At 36.8% G+C, this 15,297-nt stretch overlaps 1 protein-coding gene across 3 annotated transcripts in view; it reads left to right on the top strand.

Moving 5' to 3' along the window:
* Positions 1-1,028: 1,028 nt before the first annotated feature.
* The window catches only part of LOC128738519 (paired box protein Pax-6-like), a 140,237-nt gene continuing 125,968 nt past the window's right edge, over positions 1,029-15,297 (top strand). For all 3 annotated transcript variants that reach the window (XM_053833724.1, XM_053833723.1, XM_053833725.1), the window contains exon 1: positions 1,029-2,095. In XM_053833724.1, coding sequence (XP_053689699.1) covers positions 1,942-2,095 — 154 coding nt within the window. In that variant the 5' untranslated portion in view covers positions 1,029-1,941. The remainder of the gene's footprint in view (positions 2,096-15,297) is intronic.

Below are 15,297 nucleotides of genomic sequence, written 5' to 3'. Positions count from 1 at the left end.
ATAGAAATGAAAATAGATCCTACTTCTAATGATAATCGTTATTCTTTTTTTAACAAAATACAAACACTAGTTCCATTTTTTGTTATTACAATTTAGGTTGTGTTTAATTAAAAGATTTGTTGATTATTGCCGCATATTAAATATTATTTGCTGTAGTTACAGTTTAAAAAGAAGATTTCATTTTTTGGTTTAGAAATAATGTTTTTCTACATCTTTTAAATATGATTTCTGTCACCTGAAATCACACATGTTCTTTTTCTATATAGATGTTCCATAACACTGTTTATTATTTGCACTTGCACTTAGCGCATAAAATCGCAAGAAAATAAAAATAAAATATAGTCCTTAACATCTTCATAGCAGCATCCTTTGGATACATTAACATCAAAAAACAAACAGAGATAAAATTTCGCATTGAAATCCGTTAAACATTTGGACTTCTTGCCACTGACCGACGTTGCCGTCGCATTTTATTCACCACTTTTACCGATCCACGCTCTTCCCTACAGTTCCAAGTCTCAACACATCGACAGCGCATTGGCCGCCGCAAAGCCGTCGGCCGGGCACTCCAACAGGGCTGGCTAATATACCCGGTTAACTGCGTTCTCGCACCCCGCAGCCTTTCCCACCCCACCATTAACCACTCACCGTCCGTTCGACCAACGGAACAACCCTACACCCTTCCGTGCGCAAGATGCAAGACCACGTAAACCCAGTGGGTTGCGACCAATTCTCGCCGCATTCCAGCTCTCGCTCTCCCACCTTTCGGCCGACCGTGGTGGTGCGAGCGGGACAACTCTAGCTCTAGCCACACTGCTTGCCGCTTCACTTCGCGGGCCCACCAGTCTACCTGCCCGCTAGCGAGCCGCTGTTTTGCACCTGAGCGGCCGCGCTATGTGTCTGTGTGTGCCTCGCGCAACGGTGGCTGTGTGGCTCTCCAAGCTCAACGGGTGCTTGATTTTGCTCAACGCTTTCGTGCTTCTCGTTTCCTGCCTGTGTCAGTCTGGCACTGGTAACCAGAGCAAGAGCTGCTGCTTTGCGCTTTCCAACATACCGTGTAACTGCGCTCGAGACACAAACCGATCGAGACCCCGGTCGATCGCGCGGCGATTTTTCGAGAGTGGATTTTCCTGTCTTTCTTCGTGTGTTTGTTTTTTTTGTTTGTCTGTCCTCGAGTCAGATTCGTGACAGCTTACGATGCTGGACCGATCACTGGCAGGGATCTTGCGTGCGTGCGTGCGAAATCTGTAGAGGAACAATCCGAAAAAAAATCTGGTTTCCATCCGACGTCGTTGAAGTTCGAAACCTGTTATCTGTGAAATATTGCCCGGTCCGTTCCTCAAGCGCACTGGTGAAATTCGGTTGGATTCAGCGACATGAGAATCGAGAGTAAAATGTGATCGCAGTGTACTCGTCCTACGAGGGTTCCTTTTAAGGAACGTTAAGTGAATAATCAAGTGCTCGCTGGTGAAGTGGAAATTTTGTGATAATTAAACAGAAACGCCCAATAAAGAACGTGGTGTAAAAATTCCAGTAACCTGCGACGTTAATTAACGATCTCACACTTCTGATAAATAGGCAAGTTGCGAAACCGGAGCCGAGTGTGGATGTGCCCGTAAACAGACCGATGGTAGTCAAGTGTCAGTGCTATTTGTTTCCGATCAACTTTTAATTAATTAATTACCGGTGACACCCGTTGAACCCCACTGAACGTGTGAAGATCTTCCTGTACCGCAGCTGGCAGTGTACGATTTCACCGGCGACAAAACTAACCAGAGTGAAGTGGAGTGACAGTGACAGTGCCAGTGGCAAGTGCGAAACCTTGACCGCGTTGACCCCAGTCCCTGTGTCGCTACACCACAGCCACTGTCCACCATCATCCGCAAGGGAACCTGGTTCCGTGAAGGCGCCACGGCACCGCGGCCGGCCTCCGCTTCCTATATGATGTTGATAGGGTCCGCCATCGGGAGTGAGTTCGCACAGCTGCCGACCAGTGGAGCCGCCCCGTGGAGCATGGAACCGCCGAGGGCACCCGGGGGGTTGCCCCCAGGCCAACAGCAACCACCACCGCCGACGATGCAGCTGTCACCGACCGGTAAGTGCACTCCGTACACATATACCTCCCGAGTTCCGACGGGGTTTATCGCATTATAAAATGCGTTAGGATGAAATGTTTTGAAGTTGCGTATCATTCTGTGCTTTAAAGTGGGTCTTGCAATTGGGATTAACAGAGGAATCAAATTGCAGATACCGTCAATAATTTATTAAAAATTTCTAAGTGCTCTAACCAGTGAGCATCAGTATTTTAAAATATAAAATTAGAGTTTGCTCTATCACCTTTACAAAGTGTCACATAAAATCACATTAATGAGAAAAAATCAGTCGACAGTCAACGATTATTGTGAGATTTTTCTTTTAACATTGAGTAAGCTACCATCATTCTAAAATGAACTTTGGGCAATACAAAAATTTGTACTTATTTATCTAAGTCTGAGTATTTGTTCTGTTTATTAATTCAAATCTAATGCTTAAAGCTGACCATAAGTGAGAAGTTGTTAACAATCGATTTGAGTGATGGTTGATACGCTTATTTACATCATTCAAATACGTCAGTTTTAAGATCACTTCAAACATCGGCCCAATTTCAAAATAACGAGCATGAAATTACAAAAATAATTTGAAAGGTATGAAATAAACCCATTAAGAAGGGCTTATAGGTCAAATTTAATCTAAACTACGTTCGGTTTTCTAAACTTGACTTCATATAACGATTGGTTTGTTAAATAGTATTATTGAATAGGTTACTTCTACATTGCTACTAATTTAAAACGATTGACTAGGCCATTGCAAATTATTTTTAAAGTTTTTGTCACCCCTTCTCCCCCCCCCCCTTCAAAATTGGCTTTAAAAATTGGCGGCAAAAAAAACTCTGAGTTGGTTATTTTGAATCGCATTTTGTGTTTTTTATAATAGCATATTCAAGAAGCCACGAATTTTAAATACCTAAGAATTTCATATCTCAAAAAATATACGTAAAAATCTTATTAAAAACTCTATTCTAACCTCGATCGATTTTTTTACTCTGGAAAATATTATCCTCCCGTTTTCTTGTAATCCCTATTCCGATTGCGAACCAGATTCGCACGAAAATATTAACATTTTGTATATTTATTTTTGTTCAACTCAATTCGAGCTTTCAAACATCCCCCAACTTGCTTCATTGAAATTTGGAAATAACTTGAAATGCTACTTCCCAATTCATTCGAATCGTGATATTCGTACGAATGCATACAACAATAACGGTGACAAATTTAAAGTACTTTATATGTCGAATGCTGACAACAAAATATCAGCTAAGGAGCATTTCTTGCATCTAATACTATAGGCTGTACTGTAACCAAAACCAGGCCCATGGCAGGACTTCATGTTTTTGTAGCAAGAATCTAAGGCGTAAAATTACAATATTTTTTCAAACTGTGTAGAGTAACTATAGAATTTACGCATGGGTTCGACTTTGGCACATTTCATTTTTGTACGGTTGGATTTTGGTAGCATCTTCAGGCTTGTTCCCAAAGGTGAACTGATACTGTATCAAATAATATCAAATAATATCAAAAATAATAATAAATATTACGAAAAACGAAGTTGAAAAGCGCTCCCATTTTGTTCCAAACTGCTTTGCTGGTTCTTCAATGGAAGATTTTAGATCCGTATTTTTTCATTCGGTGCGGTGGCTGGTTTCTAATTCCTGATTGGTGAAATTATCCGTTTCCATGGAGGTAAAAATAAAACACCATGCGTCTCCATTCTACTATTACAACTTTATTTTTATAAAACATGTTAAATCAGAACCAGAAAAATATGCATTTCTGAATTTTTGATATGACGAGTGACGTCGGCAGTGCAAACGTCTACCGAACCGGCGAACATGGTTTAATAAGAATTCTTGAAATGTTACGTAAGAACATTTGCAGGGTTCTAGAAAAAATAATTAAGTTTTTCACCAATTTTGAATACACGAAAAATCAAATATTTTTTAATTATTAACAAAATTATGTTTTCATCCAATATTTATTTTATAAAACTCATCAAAATGTCTTTCACTTGATAAACAAACTCATTAAAATCGTATCAGTGGTTCATAAGCTATAGGGGAATGCCGTCATGCTTGGGTCACCTTTCAGCATTGGCCTGCATGAGCCGTTCTGAATTACAGTTGACCCTTTAGCAAATTTTACAGGAGACGCAATTGTCTAAATAACTCTATGAGAAATTCTCTTCAATTATTTTCGCCAAATCAACTGATGGGCAGGGTATAAAGGGATTCAACATGAGTATACATAAAAATATCAACTTTTGATGAAATATGCGATTTATTCGTACCAATGTACATAGACCACTATGATATCATATATAAATTACCTGAAATCCCCAAAATATTCCGCAACATAGTGGTCTATCTCCATGGGATTTGTAAATGTTAATAAATGACGCAAAACCCCTATAAAATGGATATTGGTCAAGTAATATCACGACTGGGTATGCAATATCGCGCTCTGACGCCATTTTGAAATTAAATATGGCGACTTCCGGTTTTCTGAAAATGACCGCATATGACTGAAAATAATGCAAAATCCCCTCAATACCCATACCCATTCTGATACCCATCAGAAGAAAGGAACCAACCTTTTTGATATTTTTATTGTTTGTAGAGTACATCTATGCCAAAAGATGCGGTTTAAGGTACCCCGGGGCAAGTGGGACCTAAAAATTGCAAAGTTAGAGATTACTCGGCCGTGTAATCAACACCTATGATAATTTTAAAATTCTAGCGGCACAGAAACTCTATAGTGGTATCACTTCGAAGGTTTAATAACAAAGAAGGACTATCGATTTACATAAAATGAATCTGAAGAGAATTTTTCAAAATCATGGCGATAGGTCCCACTTACCCCGGTAAATGGGGCAAATGAGACCTATATTCAAATTTGATTAACAGAATATAACAGAAAATTGGGCATGTTATTAAACAGCAACGTGTAGGCATCGAAAAAAGGAACCAAAGACAATGTTTCCACTAATGGTTCATGCAAAAATGCTGTAACAAAAGCAGATCACTATCAAAGCACAACGGGCGACTTTTTAATTAATATGAAACCCAATTGGTGAGCAATTACGCAGTAATGCAGTATTGTAATGCTATGTAGTTGTATCCAATTCTTGCGAGACGTAATTTAAGTTTAACCATTCCGCAGTTTAACCATAAGAAAAAATACCTAAAGCGCATATTCTTGTTTTTTTCAAATTTTTTTTTTCGCCTCCCCTTCAGCTGCCCATCCCCGAAAGGACAAAAACTTAACAAAAATGGTTAGGGAAAAGTGGTGCATAATGCACCGCTTAAGCAAAACATCATTTTGCAGAGCAACGGCGTGTTTGTTCCACGTTTTTCAACTTCTAGAAGACTTTGGGATCTTTTTTACACTTAGTTCTGGCGAAATTTCCTAACAAAAACCAGTATTTTTTGTTATTTTTGACGATTTTTGGCAAGAGTCCAAATCATTATGTGAGGCACAACGCCACAGCCCGTGGACAAAACGCACAAAGTTTGCCCAGCTAGGTGTTAAACGCAACCAGCAAATTTACATATAATCACAGAGAACAGACATCCAAGCTAGAACAAATTTTTCGTAATTTTCTGTGTAAAATTCAAACGAAAAACCGTTAAAATTACAACAGTTATCAAACGCCGCCTAGCCTACGAATCGCCAAACTACATTGACTGTCAATCACCATCAAGTATTTCCGTCAATTAACGATGAGAGATAATACTTGAAATAACTATCGATATTACGGGGCTATTTATCGATGATTTGAGGGATACTATTTCGAACAAAACTAGTCAAACATCAACAGTAATAATAATGATAATTAGCATAACAACACGATTACATCAAAAGGAGACGGAATTTTGCCACGTGTGTGTCACAAATCGATACGCAAATCATTTCTAACAATGAAGTTTGACGATACTATCGATACCACACTAGTTTCGATAGTATAAACAAACCTTTGTACCATTCCCATCGTTCGGTTTGTTTGCTGATGAGTTTTTGATGTTTTTTTGGTTTTTGCATAAGTAAAAAAGGAAAAGAAATATATCGGATTTCAGTTTTGACAGATGCTTGCTGGTGGCGCCGCCATCAAACGAATCGCCAAACTAACAAATGTGAGGGGTAACTTCGGGTAACTTTAACGTGAACGAGGGGTTATTGCAATATGGCCGTTACAAAAATTTACACAGGTTGGGTATGCCAGCCTGGATGTCTGTTCTCTGTGATATAATCACGTGTTGTATAAACTCCTAAAACTAGGCTGCCGCAATGGCGAAAGCGTTCGTTATAGCATTTGTTACATGCGCTTGTTTGCTGGGATATAATGGGTTCATATCTCAACATAATTGGCAATAAAATTTAATCATCTGCTTTTCTCCAACTGATGTGTGATGAAATATTGTAAGTTAAACAATGTACAATTAAGTTTAAGGCAAATTCTAAGTCCTATACAATACATAATATTGCTACATTTTTAATAAATAATCCGAAACAAAAGATGTACTGCAAATTAAAAATATGTTATAACTGTTCGATCTCGCTGTGATGCATTCTACTCCTGTTTTGTATTTTGAAGTTTTTTGCAATATATGTGAAAAACATGCCTAGTTAATGCCGTTTTTGTGATGAATCATCGAGTATGACAGTATATCAATTAGATTGGCTGTATTTATTATGAAATTTGCATACCGACTAGTGGTAAAAGCTTACAAGAAAACCGTGTTTTCTTACATGTGGAATTAGATCGCGGATAATCGCTTGATTTTATTGGATGTGGCTATGTTTGATGCTTTTACATTCTACACAATTATGAATTAGCTTCTTTTACACCAAAATGAAATGCGCATTTATAATTTTACCAAATAGTTTCCGCGTTTTTAAACAATTAATAGCATGGGCCATTCTACCCCACCGGTGCGTTCTGGACAGTCTTCCCCTATAATGGCCTTATCTGTAAGTTAAAAATTTTCGGCATCTTTGATAAAGTTCGGTAAAATTTGATGAGCAATCCGTACTCACATAGCTGTTGCTGGTGGAAGTACAAATATTGTACCAGCTTCCGTTATTTTTACGAAGTTGAACCGTAACTTTTTGTCGCTCTCAAAACTACTCAAGTAACAATGAAAGTCATATAGCACTTTGATTGTGGTTTTCAAGGCCAATTTTGATCATAAATGCCATCATAAGAGTATAATAAAACCCAAATTGTTACTTGGGTATAATTCTTATTCTTATTCTTATTAATACCAACACAGCCACAATAGAGGATTCCTGGAAATAATTTTAATGATTTCTAATCATAGAAATATTTAACCCTCTAACGGGTAAGGCCGTCTAGAGACGGCCTTCGCTTTTGGAGCTCCAGAGCCGCATACGAAATTTGTTTTGAATTGATAATATGCAAAATGTATTCAGAACAGATTTCCTGACATTTTGATATTAATATCACAACATTATGACTATGCATTCAAAAGTTATCATTTGTCAAAAACAAAAATTCCGAAAAATTTCTAAAATAATTAATGCGCGAATATTTCCTTTTTTACTTTTGATGAAAAAGCACATCTAAAACAAATTGATTGACCTTAAAATTTTTCTATAAGTAAATTTCATGCTTTATATCAATTTTGTAATGTATTTGAATTGAAAAAATGTCTGGGCAGAGTGTTAGATATGAAAAACGAAAAAGAGAAATTGGACTTTTTCTAACCTGGCGCTTCTCCAGATAATGTTTTTTGCATCAAAAATCAAAACTTAAGGTTCTTTTGAGTGTACTTTCATGATAAAACAGTTATTAGCTTGATCGCATCGTTTTTACGATGTTGCCCGTTAGAGGGTTAAAACTATTTTCTTGTCTGTATTAACATTTGCAAAATATCAGAGATATATTGCAAATGTTTAATCGGCCAGGCCAACTGTGAAGTATTGCCGCAAAGACGATTATAAGAAATAAATCTTGTGTGAATAAGTTATTCATACATAGATGCATTTCAAAATCAACAGGGGAAGAAGAAACGGGGACGTCTCGTACCAACCGTTTCTGATTAACTGTAAATTTGTTTCGGTGGGAGTATTTCTGCTAATAAAGGTTAAGTGATACCCCGGACCCTCGGAGATGAACTTATGGCATTTAGACCAAAAGCCCGGCTTCTATTGGCCAAGGTTATAGCGCCTTATTTCGCTCACTGAAAATATATAAAATACACCAGTAACCCACATGTAGATAGAATAAAAATTGCCAAAAATATATTAGCATAGCAAAATAATGATATGCTTAATAGAACAATATATCAGAAGGAATAGACAAGTAATAAATTATGAGTAATGAAAGTTATCGGTTCCATGTAGCAACTTAATATCTTCTGTGTATCTTCAATCTGAAATACTTCACCATGCTTTCGTTAGATTTTCCCGTGATGCTCCGATGCTTTTAGTTTCTCTGTTTTAGTCCTCGTCTGTGTAACAACTATGATCTGTGATAAAAGTTTTCACCGTCTTCTTCATGAATTACTATCCACTAATACAATTTACCATTGTCACTTTGTCATATCTCACCATTCCAGACTCGCAATTCCCTAGTTCATTCTTAGTACTAAAATAATCGCATTTGACACAAATATCAGAAAAGACTGGTCTTCTGTATTCTAACCACACTTCCAGACTATTTGTTCCTTTACTTTACGTTCACTCCTTTTTTCTAGATACTCTTGATTTCACCTAAACAGCAATTACAAAAAATGTCCTTTTCACTGAACTTCCCTTGATGCACTGAGCGCGTCAGCAACTATCGGCAGCGTTGGAACAAAAATTTTGTAATTAGGTACTAACATCCAGACCACGGTTTTCCGACGGATTTATAACACACTAAGCTACATTTTGCTTGTAACAATTTGGCAAACACAAAACGATTTTTCGATTATTGGAACGCGACGGACGGTGAATGGGAATGTAAATACCAAAATGAGCTTTTTGTAATCTTCACAGTCAGTTTTATGAGCAAATTTTCAATAAAAACACTTTTTTCAATAAAAACTAGAAAAAAAATCGGGCGTGAAAAATTTTCACGTCATTTCGCTGCCACAGATTACTACGATCGTTCTTACTTGGGTATAATTGTTCAAAAAAAGTACGCCATTTAAAGTTTTTAAAAAGTGCGAAAGATAACTGCCGATTCAAACGGATTTAGTGGTTCTGAAATTAAGAGAAATTGATGTCGAGGTACTATATACGATATACGGTATTATATACGATAAACACTCTTTCACACCACCACCGTTCGTGATCCAGTTACGGCCGAGTGAAATATCAGAGATTTCTGAGAATAATTCTGCACGAGCAGAAAACGATGATAACAAATGATTTCGCTCAGCATATGCCATCTGGTTACTGACTCTGGTCTTCCACGCAGCAAAATTATGGAAACATTTACGAAAATGTCGTAAATCATATAGCAAAATAATTAGAAAAAAATACACTGTTTCTTTCCTTCAAAGCACCAATATGGATTTATCTAACCAAAATGCGTTGAATTTTATTACTAAATTTCGTGCGCCGGATTTAGTTGGAAAGGTGAAAACCAAAATTTTCCAGCAAGACTTCCTGGAAACATAGGTCAAAAATTTACCACAACCGCAAGAAAAATGTGTGAGAAGCCGAGCTGCTCTGCGCCATTCCAACGGAATTTTAAAAGCTGTTACTACACTTTTACTTGTATATCTATCATAGAAACACTGAAACTAATATTTAGAAATACCAAAAATTGTAATATTTTGAACGAGAATTATTGTAATACTGCACTTTATATCAAAGAATACAGTTCGTTTTAACCAGAAGAGACTTTCATGTCGAGCGAATTTTGACGTAGGACTACGTCTTACGGCAAGTTTTGAGATAGGGTGTCATTCCAAAAAATCGAAAAATGCGAGCGTCACGAAAAATGAAAGGTTTTGAGCGATAATAGCTCAGCGGTTTTCCGATCGATTTTCAATATTCTTACACCGATCGATTGGAAAATCTTCTAAGAATTTGCCCAAATGAGGAAAAGTATGGATTCTTGATGTTGAACTATTGAAAAATTGAAAATGATGAACCTATGTTTTACCAGAATTCTCGCTTCGTGATTGGTTGGAAGATTCTTTAGGATGATCTAAACCTATACCAATTTGATATCTGTGCTTGGGAAGTAAGTCAAAACAAGCGACAAAGTTTCCTCATTTCAACAAGATTTCTTAACACTGCGATTAAACCTAGACCATTTTGATGTCCTTGCTTGGGAAGTACGTCAGAAAGAGTGACAAAGCCTCCTCGTGGCAACAGTTTTCTTATGAACGCGATTAAACCTAGTCCAATTTGATGTCTGTGTTAGGGAAGTGTGCCAGAAAAAATGACACAAGTTCGTCGTCACAACAGATCGCCAATTCTTTACTGCGAGACGATTAAACCTCAGCGAATTTGATATCTGTGTTGGAAAAACGTGCCACAGCAGTGCTGTAGTGTTCGGTTATAATATGACTCTGTATGAACACGCATGCTTGCCGTTTCATTAGAAGTGCAGTGAAAAGATGTGCTGTTGATAAAATAGGATTGAATTGGTAAAATTCCTTCTACGTGGGGAACCATGGGTAATAAAAACAATCTTTAATTTCTGTAAGGTAGCAGGAAAGCAATAGTTTGTGTTCTTGATTTTTTTAAATTGTTTCCACATGCACATTGAAATAACTCTGAAATCTTTTGAGGATTGAACGTATGCAATGTTACTACTTTGATAAATGTTACATACAACGCATGTAGCATGTATATATGTTGCATACAGCATGTATACATGAAGAAACGAATGATTACAAGCATGGATACATGCTACTATCACTACCAAGAAGCTTACGTAGTCCTGCGTCACCTATATATGCGGTCGTGTCTTGTGCACAACCCCTCTGATTTTTTTAGTAACTGTCCAGATTCCAGATGCAACACGTTTATCGCTTTACGAGGACAATGTGAAGCGGGGGAATACCGTGGTCCAAATCGAACCCCTCAGCACCACAGGAACAATTTTTTTACAAAGATTAAATTTAAAGAATTACCCAACGAATAAAGAGAGATACATTTAATTTTATTGACGTCTTACGTCAAGGTTTGGGATAGCTTAGCTACTTGTGTCTTCAATATTTTTGACACGAGCATCGAGTAATTATCTATTTAAAATCTCTAAGTAATTAACGAACAGTTTCAAGCTCAAATTTACCCATACATTTTCTTGTCCCAACATAATTTCTTACGACCACGATTAAATCTGGACCAATTTGATGTCTGTGTTGGGGAAGCGTACCAGAAAAAATGACAAAAGCTCCTTGTCCCAACAGATCGCAAATTCTTTATGGTGGGACGATTAATCCTAGTCGAATTTGACACATGTGGTGGAAAAGTGCGCTACAACAGTAGTGATTCTACATGTATGCGCACTTTTGTGATTTCATTGGAAGAGTAGTGAAAAGAGAATGTATTGTGTTGTGGCAACGATGGGCTAATGATAAAAAAGGGATCGAAGTGGTAAATTGTCTTCAACGTGGGGGAAGGGTTGGTAATAAAAACTATCTTTGATTCCTGTAAAGCAACAGGACAGCGGTAGTTTTGTTCTTGATTTTTTTCAAGTGTTTCAATTTTTCAAATAGACCTATGTGACAATGAAAGAATGTTGAGTTTTGCAAGTTTCTGGGGTTTTAATATACAAATTTTTTGTATGAACGCAATTGTCTGTGACCTCTACAGCCTACAGAACCCTAAAAATGAGTGGACGAAATGTTAACGCTTCTAACGGGTGACAACTAAAATTTTGGATTTTTTTTCTGAAGCTGTCAAAAAACGACAATACATGAGGAAGATTTGATTTACCAAAAATTGAAGATGCACTGTCCATAGTTGAAAAAAAATTAGTACCGTCATCCGGGATGAGATTGTGCCAAAAAAGCATATATTTTTGTTCTTTAGCTCAGTATACACACAATTTAGGAACTAAGTTGATTTCAAACCTGTCAATATATACTAAATTGTTCAATTAACAACTACCGTAGAGATGGTTTAGTTACAATGAAATCTAATTTTACTGGAAGTGCATGAACTTTGGCACAATCTCACCCCTTCTAGGGGGTGACATTGTGCCAAAAACATAAAGTGAAGCTAAAAACCTACACAGTGAACATTAGCATGTTTATAAACAATACACATAAATATCAGTATAAAGTAGATCACATGGGGCCGTCCATGAACTAAGTGGACTATTAGGGGCAGGGGGTCGGCCAAAAACAACGCATCATACAAAAAGTATGAACGAAAATAACCCAGAGAGGTCTGAAATAACTAAAAATGAGTTCGTAGTCAATGGACAGTCTTTATATAGCCAGTAGCGTTTCTAGGGTTAACAAGGGGGAGATATATGAAGGGATGTATCCTAAGGGGGCATACCTATTTGATCATTTAACAAAAGTAACCATTACTTCGTTCGAGAACCCGCAGCCGGAGAACATGTGGCCTATCCCACCCCCCTGCCCCTCCTTAAAACTGGCAGTTTATACACCGTATAATATATTCGTCTTATATTAGAGTGTTTATTCAAAATATCTGAAATTTCCAGAGAAAAAGTAAAAATTAGTTTAAATTATTTAGCAGACCTATGATGCTGTTTGCTCCAAAGTGGATGATGCAATCTAATCTAGCAAAATATTGTGCTCAATAGTAAAGAATGTGAGTGTGCTGGTGTATACTGACGTATTTTTTTTGTGTATGTGAAATCCACACATTGAATCGATCATTATGGCTTGGCACAATCTCACCCCCGTGAAGCTCGAAAAGTACAAAGTTTCGAAAAATATTATTTTCGTAATCAAATCTTATCCAACGCATAATAACCTTTCAATACATTGTAAATGATTAGTTTATATACCTTCAAGATAGCAAGTTGATGCGATTTCTTGTTTGGGTTGGTTTATGCGGGACATTTTTTACAAGCGTTATTTCCGCGTATTTTTGATCGAGAATTTTGAAACTCTATTTAGGCTAAATAGTTTGCTATTATTATCTGTGTTCCATTCTGAGTTATGAATAAATATGATATGTTCATCATCATTTTGAATATAGGTCACCAGTTTCTATACACCCAAAACTTGAAACTATTACTTTAAAAAAAATAATGAAAAATTCTTCTTTTAGTAGCAACTTTGTTACTTAAAGAGTAATAGCGTTCGTCGCCGGTTGAATAATAACATATACTAATGCATAATGTATACATTATACAGCCGAACTGCTTGTTGTTTGCGCCTGCGCTTTGATTTACATTCATAGCACTCAATACAAAAACGCTGAATGTGAATGTGCGTTGTAAGTTGATTTTACTAACCGTTACCGTTTGCATCGGGGGACTAGCAGCCCTATTCCTTTCTATAACAATTTACAGTAACCGCGGGTCGTATTCGAACAAAAATTATTCGGTTGAAAACTATCATCCGGAACTGTCTGTTGTTTTCTTATTGTAAAGATGATGACAGGACAGCATTACAATTTGTGCAATCATCAAAACATCTAAGCAACCATTTAGTACTCGTACTGACAGGAGCATCAGATGGGACATAACAGAGAGTAACGTGACCGACATTTGAAAACACTTTGGCACCAGCTTTTCAAAAGCGCCAATTTGCAAAATGTAAATAAACCGAGTGGATCTTTCTATGCTAGCCTAGCAGAAAATAACCCTTACTCGGTTTGTTTACATTTTACAGATTGGTCCTTTTGAATAGATGTTGCCGACTTGAAATATGTTCGATGTTAGCTGCAAAATATGGCTGCTTGCTAGCTCCCTGGTTTGCATCTGTAAAGTGTGGGCGTATTGGTAAGCTTTGTTTGCGTATTCCAATACGAAAGAGTAAAACTGCGCGCCCAGAATTTCTGGACAAAAAGCCACTAATTATCCATTATCGGATGTTTTGAAAACCATGGTTGTTTACTGAATTGCAGTATATTTTTCCAGCTAAAGTACAACGTTGAACGAGTAAACGAGAAATTGTTCTATTGAGCCATATAGCCATAGCCAATAAAACAGTTTGCATTACTTTTATTGTGTAAGCCTTACGAAAGAAGTAAAGCAAACTATTTTATTCTTACCGGCCATTGAATTCTAGAATTTAGTTTTGCTTAGAAAACATAAACCATAGAGCTGATTTTCAATCATCCGCTCTGAAAAAATGAATTGATATACAAACGAATACTAATTTCCGAAAGTTAAACTATACTAGCAGCTTTGGTCATGACAAACATGTAAGCGGTTTCAATTATAGGGTTCATCTACCAGTTATGGACCCTTTTCATATTATGAACCCAGGCGTATAGTTTTTTCTAGCTTATAATTAGTTTTGTATATATTAGACTTGAAACAGGATAAAGTTAACATAGGATACACTTTAATTTATAAATTTATTTATTTTTATAATTTATTTATTTACAAAGTTCGATAATTAGTGTACAAATGTCAATATCTTTACCAAACGAATATTTTTAGAAGGAGAAAGTCGCTGAGAACATTGTGCTAGGCACCTTCCTGGGAACGATATCTTGCCTAATTCAGCCATTAATCACAATTGCGGTACATTCATTGCACAATTTGTTGCACACAGTTCACTCAAGTGACACCTAAACTTTAAAATCTTGGAATTTAGCAGCTCTGCCAATTTCTGACAGTGTCGTACTGAACAAACGAACACAAGTTTGAACTGATCTGCACCTTGTCGGCACAATAAGCTACAATTTAAACAAAATTGGCACGAATATGGCGCATAGAGTGTACTAAGCGACTTATCATTGTATTTTTAGCAAAATCTATTAAACGATTTACAATGCAAAAGATGTCACATTTTGCAAATCTTCTCCGTGTAAATACGTTAGAATCCTTGTTACAGATTCTGTTTGTAAGATTATTGTGAAAAATACAGCTCAACAATATGATATGACAATATTGTTAAAGATGTAAACATAACTTTTGGGGCATTTCGGGTAATCAATTAACTACCAACAATCAACTTTTCTCTCATAAGAGAAATTAACTCAAGTACAAAACCGTCTTGTTCTGGTTATTATACCCTATCAAGATGCAAACGGACAAAAGTGACGTCGATCTGCGAAAGGATCCATGAAGAGTGATTTG

The sequence above is a fragment of the Sabethes cyaneus genome, chromosome 2 (assembly GCF_943734655.1).
Source record: "Sabethes cyaneus chromosome 2, idSabCyanKW18_F2, whole genome shotgun sequence".
Classification (NCBI taxonomy): Eukaryota; Metazoa; Arthropoda; class Insecta; order Diptera; family Culicidae; genus Sabethes; species Sabethes cyaneus.
The sequence above is the reverse complement of the archived record's forward strand: the minus strand, read 5'-3'. Positions and strand labels throughout refer to the sequence as shown.